Source organism: Phoxinus phoxinus (assembly GCF_949152265.1).
Source record: "Phoxinus phoxinus genome assembly, chromosome: 23".
Classification (NCBI taxonomy): Eukaryota; Metazoa; Chordata; class Actinopteri; order Cypriniformes; family Leuciscidae; genus Phoxinus; species Phoxinus phoxinus.
This window is the reverse complement of record NC_136898.1, coordinates 3,616,272-3,630,437: the sequence shown is the minus strand read 5'-3', so window position 1 is coordinate 3,630,437 and position 14,166 is coordinate 3,616,272. Positions and strand designations below refer to the sequence as shown.

At 38.5% G+C, this 14,166-nt stretch overlaps 1 protein-coding gene across 1 annotated transcript in view; it reads left to right on the top strand.

Moving 5' to 3' along the window:
• The window catches only part of LOC306991371 (myosin-IIIb), a 44,444-nt gene that overhangs the window by 16,834 nt on the left and 13,444 nt on the right, over nt 1-14,166 (top strand). The window contains exons 9-22 of the mRNA XM_079599125.1: nt 2,240-2,348; nt 2,431-2,547; nt 4,196-4,296; nt 4,676-4,762; nt 5,762-5,827; nt 7,133-7,246; nt 7,451-7,562; nt 8,182-8,225; nt 8,442-8,504; nt 8,870-8,989; nt 12,330-12,415; nt 12,503-12,550; nt 13,038-13,085; nt 13,381-13,472. Of these exons, the coding sequence (XP_079455251.1) occupies nt 2,240-2,348; nt 2,431-2,547; nt 4,196-4,296; nt 4,676-4,762; nt 5,762-5,827; nt 7,133-7,246; nt 7,451-7,562; nt 8,182-8,225; nt 8,442-8,504; nt 8,870-8,989; nt 12,330-12,415; nt 12,503-12,550; nt 13,038-13,085; nt 13,381-13,472 (1,207 nt within the window). The remainder of the gene's footprint in view (nt 1-2,239; nt 2,349-2,430; nt 2,548-4,195; nt 4,297-4,675; nt 4,763-5,761; nt 5,828-7,132; nt 7,247-7,450; nt 7,563-8,181; nt 8,226-8,441; nt 8,505-8,869; nt 8,990-12,329; nt 12,416-12,502; nt 12,551-13,037; nt 13,086-13,380; nt 13,473-14,166) is intronic.

The window sequence follows — 14,166 nt, the reverse complement described above, 5'->3', positions numbered from 1 at the left end:
AACTGCATGATTTTCTCACCCCTAGATGTGATTTTCTGGTCCGGCAGGTGAAAAGGGTGTGTCTGATCACACAGTAAAGTAACAGCACACTCTCCTCAACAACATGCATGATTTAAGAAATCATTTAAGGATGACGCACATGCAGAGCTTTAATATTTAGTGCTATAGATTTGTTCACGTCACTGACCCCAAACCATGAGCAACAGTAATAGTGACGCTTGAATTAAAAAAAGCCGAGGTTATCTCAGGAGATGAATGTTAGCCTACAGTCCCAGCGTCACCTCGGCCACCCTACTGTTTAACCAGGTGAATTACGGCCTGTGTGCACACAAAGAAACTCTTTTAAGGGCAAGCTGAAGGAGGCGTGGGTCCGCCTACATCTGGCCTTTTACGATAAGACACACAGCGCAGAAAGGCCAGAAGTGGCTAAGTTTAGACTCCATTAGGGCGTCCTACACGTATTGGGGAAGTTAATAGTAGCACGCTGCATTTCCCTGACACAGGATAATTTCCATTTATCAAATCTACTGTGGCGTACTTTAACTTATATACATTGGTACAACAAAAGGCACATCAAATCTAATTTGCCCAATCCGGTCCATGTGTCCACAATGGCCCCCAGCATCTAAATGCACAAATTAACGTAACCTTTCCTGTATGACATTTACGTCTTGGTCACATTTGACTAGTCATTGTTCTTTCAAAATGGCAGGGTCTGTTTTTTTGGTAGCACAATTAATTTGGTCAGTTTGCATTGCACAATGTGATTTAGCTGACAGCACATGTTCAGCATTCTTTGTTTTTTTTTCTAAAATAACATTCCAAGAATCACGAATCTAACCTCAGGTGCGTATGCACTTTTTGGGAGAAACCAGGGCTGCACAATTGAGGAAAACAAATGTAATTGCAATGGAAAGGCGCTATATAATTAAAACGTAGTATTATTACGGAACGGAACGGAAAGATGGTTGGTGCATGTTTTTTTTTAAATGAGGAGCTGCGTTTACTGTGAACCGAACCGCTCTGAGACACTAGCCATGTTTCATCCATCTATATTTATTCAAATTTTAGGATATTGCATAAAAACGTTGGATAGAAATGCCAAGATGTACATAAATTCAAAAAATTTGCATCATAAACTTATGCACTGAATTAAGTCAGATAAACTATTTGTATCCGATAAGACATGCGGATAAACTCAATGGAAACACATTTATCAAATAAATCCCTCGATGCGCAAAATAAAAGCTAACGCGACTGCCTCAACAGAGGATGTGATTGCATAACTGGACTAACCACTAACCAGCGGATCTGTTTCATTGCACAACATCTAAAATTTTGTTTTAATTATTTTAAAATGCCTGAGCCAAAGTTTGTCATCAAAATTATTTGGTATAATTCCCTCCCAGAAGCGGACAAGCTTTCACAAAAACAAGCATTCGAATGCAAGAGAATATGACAGTGTAGCAAATTACCTCTAGAGAAATATTAATAATCAATCATAACTTGTTATAATTGGTTATTTGAATATTTGGATTAGTTAATATAATTTACTAACTTAATGTAGTAAAGTTAGTATTACAATCAATAAACCTGTTTGTGCCATGAACACTCAGTGTTAATTGTTTATTAATTCTAAGAAATGTACATTTCCGGGGTATGGGAAATGTCTTTCTTACTGTACAGTGCTATTCAGAGCCTGTAGTCAAAATATACATGACTAGTGACTCCAGTATATGAGCTTGAGACATAGACAACTTTACGTGTGGCATGAACAAGACTTTATTAACTAGACTAAACACTTAAACTACTCTAACTTACACATACATGCATGCACACAGTTTACAAAAGGAAAGAGAGCTGAAGCAGGATACAGGAAAGTAAGAAGTTTGAAATTCAGCAGATCAACAGCCTTGAGCAAACCATCAGTTTAGTTCTAACACACCCTTCTTTAAAAGGGGTAAGGATACTTAATGTGTCAAATAATGAGACTAAGGGCCCTATCTTACACCCGGCGCAATGCAGCACCAAGCGCAACGCAAGTGTTTTTTGCTAGTTTTGTTCTGACACAGTTATCATTTTCACGTCCTGCGCGATGGTAAATGCATTTGCGCCCATTTGTGATTTCGGTTTTATTTTTATTAATCACGCAGCCCTAGGAGAAACGCATCCTCCTTGGCTAAAACCTTTGGAAAACCACAATAAAAGAAGCATTTTGCGTGTTTGTTTCTGTGTCCAGGGTCAGTTTGGCGTTCAGGAAGAGGATTTACTGAAGAGTCTGATCTGCACCACGTCAGTGACGCGAGGAGAGGCCATCCAGCGACTCCACAGTCAGCAGCAGGCTGAAGGTACCGCTTCATCAGTGTGACGTCACTGCTGCGTTTGACACTTTTCATATTGATCAGCATCTGTTTTAAATGATCGTTTCAGATGCCAGAGATTCCATCGCTAAAGTGGCCTACGGTCGCGTCTTCGGATGGATCGTCAGTAAGATCAACGAGCAGCTTGCTCCTAAAGTAGATTTTGATGTGGAGCTTCATGAAATAGGTAAATATACCAGGTCATGCTGTGACTGAGAAAATTGTGTTTATAATATATTTTTTGATATTCTTCTGTTGTCTGCACCAGTGATGCGCGGGTTAATGTATAAACAACCCGCACCCGACCGACGTTTTTCAACTAACCCGCCTGCAACTCGGACCGCAAAAAAAAAGAAAGAAAATATTGGACCCGACCCGCGTCCTGACCCGCATTTTTTAAAAGTAGTAAATGCTCATCGTAGCGTCATTGGGCCATAGATGTAGGAACTTGGGCTGCGGGTGTTAGAGTGCGGATCGGGCCGAATTTTTCAGTCCGAGCCCGGCCCGCGTCCGACAGAGCAGTAACCGAACCCGACCCGAGCCCGACAGGCATAAAGATATTTATGTTCGAGCCCGACCCGAGCCCGACAGTTAAAATCCCATTTTTTTCTCATACTAATGACAATTGTACGTTTGTTTGTGTGGAAAGCCCGCTTTTATTAAGCAATTGTAGGAAGGCAATCGGAAATGTCAACAGGACAAGCGCATCAGCGCGCGGAGCAACAAGCGCTCTTAACACCTGGCGCGCGCACATTATGCACGCGTTTCGTTGTCACGGCTACATAAACAAATGTCCGCTCCGCACACACAGGAAGACGGATGTTATGGTAATATTTTACATGTATTTTAATCACAAAAACGAACGTTTGCATCAAGTGAAAGCATCAGGCACATCGGCTACCTACATAATAAGCTGTTTTAAATTTAAAATGTTCAATGCCTTATCGCGCTGATGTGACCGAGCCCGACCCGAACCCGAACATCATTTCTAAATATCTGTCCGAACCCGGCCCGGCCCGTCGGGTACCGGCGGGTCCCGTCGGGCTCGGGTCGGGTATCCATCCTCTAGCGGGTGTGTGTGGCCGTATTTTTCTGAATGCTGTATGATATCGCCTAGTGTTATGTAATAAAGGCTTGATTTATTAATTTATTTTGTTTTATTTTCTTAACAATTAAGATGCTGCATGTGTTTATCCAGTCTAATCGAAGTGTGCGTCTCTCCCCCGACTTTCCCAACAAAAATCCCCCCCGCCCCCTCTCAGCAAATACATAAAACTGACATTACTGAGCTATATGCGTTTAAAAGTAGCCTATTAAAATGGCACAATGGCATTGCTCAGTTCAACGTGTTGGGAAATCGGGCATTTTGTTCAAAAGTTAATAACGCGCTCAACATTCAAAAGGTAAATAAGGATTTCCCACTTGCATCTCTGCCTGCAGACTGAGCTCGTGCGTCATCCTCGCGCCAGTTTTTCAGACAATGTAGGCCTATGTATTTCATAGAAAATTGTGTCTAGTACTATATAAATTACAAAGTTTTAATTGGCATCTTTATTTCAAACGACCCGACCAACCGCGACCCGAATATTATTCAAAATATTTTTGGATGACTCGTAACCGCGGGTGACTGCAGGCACCCGCTCATTTTGGATCAACCCGCACATCACTGGTCTGCACTGAATCCAGTGTGCGGCCAGCCTCCGCCTTGCTCGTTTTCCATATTCCCTGAGCTCTACGCACCTGAATAATTATTATTATTTTTTTGTCAATTTAGAGCACAAGAATTTCTTAGCTAAGATATGTGACGTTGAGGTTTGCTCTTTCTTCATTTATAGGAATCCTTGACATCTTTGGTTTCGAGAACTTCTCTGTGAACCGGTTTGAGCAGATCTGCATCAATCTGGCTAACGAACAGCTCCAGTACTTCTTCAACCATGCAAGTCCTTCATAGTGCTTTATTATGAGCTTGATATTTATATAGGGAAGCCTATTTCATGATACATGGTTTGGCAAGTGCACATGATGACATGTTTACAACTCAAGTTTAATTTGAAGTCTCATCTTGGAATTTCTTTGTCATTAAAACGTGGTTATTTTAACTTTACACTCATGTAGTGTGTCACATAATATCTTGAAGATATATCTGCCTGTAGTGTGGAAAACTCAAGGCAGCAGATGTTACGAACCATTTAAATGCCACATTCGATCATGGTCACTGCCGATTCTTTCAACAGGACTTGATTTGCCACTCCATGAATCTGATGATCACATTTTCATCAGTGTTTTCATCATTTTCCATGTCATTTCCCTTCTAGCACATTTTTCTGATGGAACAGAAAGAATATAAAGAGGAAGGCATCACGTGGGAGACCATAACCTACAAGGACAACAAGCCCATACTGGTACGTCTACGTCCAAATCCTTCACCCTCTGTGATTGTCCTGCTCTCTCTCCAGCTTTTCCCCCCATTTTTTCCTTCTCTCTGACTCCAAAAATACACCCAAGCTCTGCGTTTGGCTGACGGCCGTGTGGTAAATCCCAAACACAGGAAGTGCTGACAGAGCAGGACACGTAGCTTTGAGAATCTCTCTCAAATTTCTGCATGCATTCTGACCCAAATCCTTCAGCATGCTGAATTGGGAACTAAACTAAAGGAAACTGTGGTCTTAGCTTGAAGCTTGTTTTCACCTCGTGAGATTCCAGGGCCGATCTGCTCTGTAAATATGAACTCTGCCCTGTAATTATGGGAACTCAGCAGCCGCCTGTTTTGAAAGCTGCAGACTTGCATGTATGTCACATAGGGGTGTAACGATACCTTCATTTCACGATTCGATATATATCACGATACTGAACTCACGATACGATATTATTGCGATACTCCCAAGACATATGATAAAAGGTTAACAAAAAATGTACTGTTGATTAAAATGCTAACTTTGATATTACATTGTGGGTTTAAATGAACAGGTTTTGACTTGGTGCTTGTAATTCAAAGACAATGGTGACACCAGAATAAAAATATTCATGATTCTGAAGCTGACCATTGCATTATTATACATTATAATCAACATTATATAGTAGTTTAATGTAGTACTGACACTAAAACTCTAAAAACATGATTTTTTTCTTATACAGTAATTTCTATTTTGGGTGAACTATCCACGATACATATTGTCACTATCCACGATACGTATTGTTGCATTTTTGTATTGCGATATATTGTGGCACGATATATTGTTACACCCCTAATGTCACATTCATGTAGCATTCAGCCTACAACTCTCAAACACCGCGTATCCTGTAGTGTAACATTATTCTAAAACGCCGTCAGCTAGGAAAGCCTATTTAGCTTGTCAGCATGGAAAACTCATTCACTCACGCCAGGTTTATTCCCGCTTTAGGACCTGTTCCTCACGAAACCCATTGGGATTCTCTCTCTACTGGATGAGCAAAGTGCCTTTCCTCAGGTATGTGTTGCCAACTGAAACCTGAGATGCAAAGAGAAAACATGTGGCCAAATCCTCCATTGAACCACATTAAAAATATTTGTATCCAATGCTTTTATCCAAAGCATCTGCTTTGGACATACTTGTATAACTAAATGTGTAGTAAATGAAATTGGTTAATTTAAGTATTGCAATCTCTTTGAAATTATATATGAATAAATAAATAAAAATAGTTTTTTTTTTAAATTATTAGTATACATGCATCATTTTTTTAAACCCCACCCATTTTATGCAAATTTTCATTCCATCCCCATGTAATATATTTGAACGGTGGAGACATTTTACTCGGATAACATTCCCTCTATTCCATATACGTACATTACAGTCATGTGACTGCATTTATTGTGAGAGACACTTGTGAATTTCAAGCATAGCAGTTAAAGGAGAACTCCAGCGCAAAATGAACCTTTGGTCTAATTACACATTGTTACCTAGTCAACCGTTATCTGAGATTTGTTTTCATGATTATCGAATATAAATAGTTTTATCTCTAAAAACAGTTCAGCCTATAACGCTAGTATAACGCTAGTATATGGGGCATAGAGTAATGACAAATAAAAATCGCTTGTTAATACCACTAACAAGGCTCAAAATAGCCCCACACTAACACGGCAGCATAATGAGGGTCCCTACATGCAAACCGAAGCATTGAGAACTTTGACAGTGTCCAGACAGTTTAATAAGAAGATATTTTATACATACAGTCAACTTCACGGATACAAGCAGAAGCCATCTTTGAAAAACAGACTCGATCAGTCGATCAACGAATCGCCGATCTAAATGCGCTGGACCATATGAGATTCTACACAGTTCAGCGCATTTGGATCGGCGTTTCGTTGATCGACTGATCGAGTCTGTTTTTCAAAGATGGCTTCTGCTTGTATCCGTGAAGTTGACTGTATGTATAAAATATCTTCTTATTAAACTGTCTGGACACTGTCAAAGTTCTCAATGCTTCGGTTTGCATGTAGGGACCCTCATTATGCTGCCGTGTTAGTGTGGGGCTATTTTGAGCCTTGTTAGTGGTATTAACAAGCGATTTTTATTTGTCATTACTCTATGCCCAATATACTAGCGTTATACTAGCGTTATAGGCTAAACTGTTTTTAGAGATAAAACTATTTACATTCGATAATCATGAAAACAAATCTCAGATAACGGTTGACTAGGTAACAATGTGTAATTGGACCAAAGGTTCATTTTGCGCTGGAGTTCTCCTTTAATTACACAATGTTTATGTGCATGTGAACGTTTCTGCACCCACAGGCCACTGACCGAGATTTTGTTGATAAGTTGAACAGCAAATTTAAAGCGGCTCCCAACTTTGAGGTTGTGCGAAACCACACGCCTCTGTTCACTATTGTGCACTACGCTGGGAAGGTGAGTCTACAAACCACTGTCATCATCATTACCTAACAAGTCACCTGATCATTGCCAACAAAGAATGTAATCTGTATTGTAGTGCTGGTTAATAATTCAATGATTGTGTGCAATTTTTCCTAGAGCAGATGGATTAATAAGGCTGTTTGTCTTCATAATGTGTCCGTTATTCCTGCATGAAATGTCTTTTTGTGGTCTGTTAAGGTGCAATACAACGCAAGCGGTTTCCTCGAGAAAAACCGGGACACAATACCAGCCAACATCCGTGAGCTCTTCATCAACAGCGTCACTCCTCTCCTCAGTGTTTTGTTCGCAGGTCTGAATTGGCACTTCTGTATTATAACGGCAATACACACACACACACAGATAGATAGATAGATAGATAGATAGATAGATAGATAGATAGATAGATAGATAGATAGATAGATAGATAGATAGATAGATAGATAGATAGATAGATAGATAGATAGATAGATAGATAGAAATGAATTTAGATTCATTTACATGCATTTGATTAATTTATACATATATTTATATATAAATGCATACACACACACACACACACACACAAATAAATACATATATGTATTTATTTGTGTGTATATTTATTTATTGGAGTGATAATAAATATTATTATAAATAATTATTGAAATATATATATTTATAAATTATAATTATGTTTTGAATTTTTACTACATTTAATATAATTTAAACCGCTTTTTCCTATGCATGTGTGTCATTGAAGTATTTATTTAATTATTATGGCTATTATTATATTTTAGATGTTCACAGATGATTAGATACTTAAACCGGAAATAACAAACAAAAGCATTTAGTTGTGAGTTTCAGTGTAAGGGATAATGTAGAGCGAGGCGGTTGTTATAGCGAATACAACCCCGTAAAAACTTTTTTTTTTCTCTCTCTCTTTTTTTCAGCTACAATTTCTCGAACAGGCACACTAATGCCAAGGAAAGCCAAGGTATAACTAAGATTTTGACTTCATTTTTGACACACCAGTTTTCTTTTCGAGTGCCTGTTAAAACATGTTGTGGTATTTCCCAAATACCTTTTAAAGACTGGATTTTCAGAAAGTATATAGCTGTACAAATGACAAATTAGTCTTCCCTTTGAGATGAGTGATACTGAATGCAGCATGTAGTGTTTCACCACATGACCCTGTGTGTACCAATTTTAGTTACAAGCTGCAGGTGACAACTTCAACTCAACCAGGAAGCAGTCTGTCGGTGCGCAATTCAAGGTAAATTATGCTTACAAATAATCATAGTGCCGGACCGGTTTATTGGATGTATCCAGCTATAATCAAATATATGTAAATGCATTTGCATGTGTCTGTGCTTGAATATACATCTAATTATTATTTTTTTTTGTATATATCAGAAATATTATATGGATGAATCTCTCAAAACACTATCAAGAAGTTCCTATTTCTCCCCATATTGACATGAAGCCTAAGTTTTGGTCCATTTAGGATTTTTGCATTGTGATTGTCATAATTAGTCGCTGACATTCACTCATGTACTTGGCCCTGCCTATGTTTATTTAACAGCCTAACTGTCTTTACATTGTTTGGAAATGGAAACTAAAAGCGTTTGTTCCGTACAGCATTCCCTGGCTGTCCTTATGGAGAAGATGTTTGCCGCCAGTCCACACTTTGTTCGGTGCATCAAACCCAACCGAAGCAAACAGCCCGATCAACTAGACAGTAAACTGGTGATGGATCAGGTATGTTACCACAGGTTCACAATCATCAAGTCTCCACTGGGTTCGGCCCTGTTTGTGGCCCCTTTTATTTTCTACAGTGGAGCCAAATGCATGCTCAGTTTTTCCTGCCCTCCAGTTCTCTGAGCTGTACTTAAAACCTGGAAGCCTTTTTAGTGCTGTTATTTCAGTGAAATCCAAATCCCTCTAATGATAGAGGAGCCACTGGGTTTGTGTGTAAGGGCCAATATGGACTGAACACTGTATTAACTAGCTAGTCACTGAACAAGACAATGACACGCTGACTATAAGCGCTGTGCTGTGTAGATACTAGTTAAAAGTTGAAAATATGAGCGGTGTCTGCCTGTGTAAAACTTGCCACCACTTTACTAGGGTTCTTACTCATTGCAAGGTTTTGGGTACTTGGTTATAGTAGTAATAAGACGTAACCACCAACAATGTTTTGTTTTGTTCTCAAAGAACCATCCTGTTCAAATGACAATTTGTGTCTATATATACATACCGTAAACTGTAATGCTAGCAGTTTCATTCAGTACATGTGCAGTACCGTTTAAAACTACATGCCTGTACAACACTGACACCTGCTGTGGAAGTGTGGAAGTGCAGTTTGTAACCTAAAAGAATAAAAATCAGCTTGATCTATAAATATCAATATAATATAAAACCTGTATTCACACACACACACACACACACACACACACACACACACACACACACACACACACACACACACGTTGTGCTTTCATGTTTTATGGGGACTTTCCATACACATAATTATTTTTATACTGTACAAACTGTATATTCTCTCCCCTTACACCAACCCTACCTCTTTTACATTTTCAAAAAACATCACTTAGTATGATTTATAAACTGTTTTCCTCATGGGGATCAAAAAATGCCCCCACAAGGACAAGGATTTTGGATATTGCCATCTTTTAGGCTGGCGAGCAAGACCCACATCAAGATGTTGGGTCTGGGAACTCACCATTGGCAGGGCTCAATCCGAGGGGCGGGATAAACGGTTGTCTTTCAAATTCCCTCTGCACGCAATAGGATAGCGCTGCAACCAACCAGAGCGTTTTCCCGCCGGCGGAGCTAGTTGATAGATTAAACTTTTGCCATATCTGGTTGGCAAAACTACGAACACATCTTCCTTTTTTAAAAATGACTTAAAGGATTAGTTCACTTTAAAAAAAACTTTTGCTGATAATTTACTCACCCCGATGTCATCCAAGATGTCCATGTCTTTCTTTCTTCAGTCGAAAAGAAATTAAGGTTTTTGATGAAAACATTTCTCCATATAATGGACGTCAATGGGCCCCAAACGGTTCAAGGTCCAAATGACAGTGTCAGCGCCGCTTCAAAGGGCTTTAAACGACACCAGACGATGAATAAGGGTCTGATCTAGCGAAACGCTCGTCATTTCAAAAATAAATAAAAAAGTTTGTTTTATAAGCACAAATGCTCGCCTTGCTCTGTTCTGTGATGTGCGTTCGTGACGTCACGTAATACGCAATTACGCTGAAAAGGTCACGCTTGACGTAGGCGGCAGTACCGAGTCAGTGTTTACAAATGTGCGGAAGGTGGACCATACACACATATTCAAATGTCTTTGTGTCAGTTTATCGTTTAAAATGGCCATTTCGTGTGTGTATCCTGGGTGTTGTAATATTAAAAAGCCTAAAAGAAAATTTTCGTCAGGATAGAAATGTTTTACTTTTCATAGAAGCGTGACCTTTTCAACGTAATTGCGTATTACGTGACGTCACGAACGCGCATCACAGAACAGGGCGAGCATTTGTGCTTATAAAACGTAAACTTTTTTATTTATTTCAGAAATGGCCGAATGTTTCGCTAGATAAGACCCTTATTCATCGTCTGGTATTGTTTAAAGCCCGTTGAAGCGGCACTGACTGTCATTTGGACCTTGAACTGTTTGGTCGCCAGTGAAGTACATTATATGGAGAAATGTTTTCATCAAAAACCTTAATTTCTTTTCGACTGAAGAAAGAAAGACATGGACATCTTGGATGACATCGGGGTGAGTAAATTTTTTAAAAGTGAACTAATCCTTTAAGTGCCGTTCTTTGTTCTTTTCTCAAAGAAAAGCTTAACTCCAAGTCCTCCAGAGTCGCGGCCAAAGCCGATTCGAAAGACGGCTGTTCGCCAGCAGCAGCAGCCATTCTTTGTTTTCAAGAAGCAGGGAACCGTCGCAACTCTGTCGTCATTATGTTAAGCCCGTCCGCCGACTCTATACACAATGTGATTGGCCTGTTTGTTTTTTCCAGCTCGAAAGCCAACGGAGAGTTGCTAGACCACCCTGACTGCAAAATAAAATTAGCTATGGTCCATCTAGACTTTGGCATATAATGTCATTTTAAAAAACATAAATATTTAATAATAAAATCATTGTTTATGTAATATTATGTGTAATATTATATGTAATATTTGAATACATTTACTTGATTTGCATTTACAATGAAAGTAAAGAGGCGAGCTTAATAAAAATGTTTTAACTTTCCTTCCGATCATTCCAAATCTATATGTTGCCTTTTTTCCTATAACACAAAAGAAAATTATACAAAATACATTTTTTGAAAGAATATTCATTTGCCAGTATAGCTCACAAGTTGGATAAACTGCATTTGTGATACTTTTTGGTTATTTTTTGAGTTTGATGGTAAAAATAAAATTTTGTTAAATGCAAAATTAAACTTTCGTTAAAGGTGCATTAAGCAACTTTTCATGTTCAAAATACCCGTTTTCTAACCCATACATGCTTAAACAATTGCCTGATGGGCTGAATGAGCCCTTCTCTGATCACTGAGATTGTCTCTATAATCCTGTAAAGTAAAATAAATAAGAGGGATTCGGGCCGGAATTTGAGACTGGGCGTGACGTCATGCGCGTTCACGGCACGCTCACATAGCTATGTCTGGCAGGTTTGTGTATTCGCCGGCATTCTCCGTAGAAGATGGATTGTAAGAGACCTGCTTGTAGTTCATTTCAAACACCAACGCAAACTCCACGTAAAATAAAAAAAAGAAAACTTTTGTCTAGTGCGTGCACATCTCTGGCTGCATTTTCGCTTGCCGCCACAGGTGGCATCGTTCTGCAAAAACTCAGAATATTGCACTATGCACCTTTAAAGAGACTACCTTTGTGTTCATGGAAAAATTTAAATTTCACTAGGTTTGGAACGGAATAAGGAAATAATGAATTCACTACTTTTTTCATTTTTAGGTGAACTATCCCTTTAAAAGTGACATAATGGCACCTTTCGGAGTCTCAATTGTCCCAGCCATCATATTTATGTTCTTATTGTCTGCCTCCTCCTCTCTAGCTGCGGTACAACGGTCTGATGGAAACCATCCGAATCCGGCGGGACGGTTTCTCATGGCGTCCAACTTTTAGGGAGTTTGCAGAGAGGTTTGTGTGCTGGCAGGAAAAATTACTTTTATCAGTTCATTACATCATCAGATTAGCTGCAGCATAACTCAGATTTCTGTCCCGTAGGTACAACATTCTGCTGCTGAAACCGGATCTCCCGTCGGACAAGAGCAGGTTTGAGCAGCAGATACATCATATTGTGTTGAAGGTGCACCAAGTAATAAACCAACAGATTTTCAACCTAAAGAAGATTATTGTACATTTGTGATGTAATGTTAACTCGCATTAGAGGAATAATAAGCTCCCTATTATCAACTGCTTTTGCTTGCAGACTAAATGCATACAAAATAAAAGTATGTAAACAATGGCAAAAAAAAAACATTCTAGCTTAGTATAAAGTTCAAGACCAGCAGAAATTAGCTTTAGTTGAATTTGTTTGTACAATATATATATACACACACACACACACACACACACACACACACGTACATAAAATATACACAATGAAACAAAATGCTAATTTTATTACAGTGCATAAACATAACATAAAATAACAAAAAACTTTGTGCTCCTTTTAAATGAGCTCTTCATGATGATATGCACTGATATTATTCTTTTGGTTTAATCTACAATGGTTCTCGTTTTCTTTTGTTGCTTGTAGTTGTATGTCGATCCTCAACAGCACTGAACTCTCTGGTTGGAAGTGTGGGTAAGTTTGAGCCTGATGCAACCTGTCTAAATGCAATTACTAGTGGCATTTAAGACATGCATCACTATTATTATTGTTCATACGTACAGTTAGTGATTTAAACAAACCCCCCTAATCACTCACATTTCCTTGGGAAAATGTTAAAATCTTTTTTTGTTTTGATAGTCCTGTCAGGCTCTAACATGTTTTCATTAAGTTTAATTTGGCTTAATATTATACGAGCCAAATTTTGATACCTTAATGGTTCAGATAATGTCGAGCAAGTCACAGCAGTTCTCCTGTGTTGCTCTTTCAGATCGTCGCGTTTGTTTTTCAAGTACTGGCACCAGGAGGCGTTGGCCCGTCTGCTGGAGAGACTGGGACGAGCGGCGGTTGTCATTCAGAAGAGTGAGTAGCAATTAAACTAGTTTGTTTAAGCCTTTAACTGTCATTAGATATTTAAAACCACAATTAAAAACCTAAAGTAATATTGACAAACTATATATCATTTGAAAGCTTACAATCTCTAGTTTTCATATTTGGTGGCTGTTTTTAAAAAAAAAAATTTTTGCAGAGGAGCCGTAATTTATCAATTTGCAACAAGAATATTTCATACTCATTAGGTGTGTTTAGGCCTTTATTCTGAAATGGCAATAAACATGAAAAATCATGAAATATTAATAGAAACCTGTTTGTTTTCATGCCAAGAGTTCAAAAGATAACACCAATTCAATTTCATGATAAGAAAAAGGTCTGAAAATGTTTTATATATAAAGAAAAATATTATGGATTCTCGATTTGTGACGTGACTACGAGCTATAACGTTTTTATGCGTTTATTAGAGGTTGAATTCAAATCAAATACTGCCAAACCACCCATACTACTTCTGAATAGGATGTCTACTTCATAAATTGTATGAAAATTATGGAAATACATGGTTCAGATCACTCAAAACATATATGAAAATGGAGGCGCCCTTATATGGTCAGCCAAGCTGTCCATCTAGAGAAAGTTTTGCTACTGCACCCAAATAAAATCTTACGGAAAGCTAATTTTTTGAGATATCAACCTAAAATTTGGAAAACAACTTATTCAGATTTTC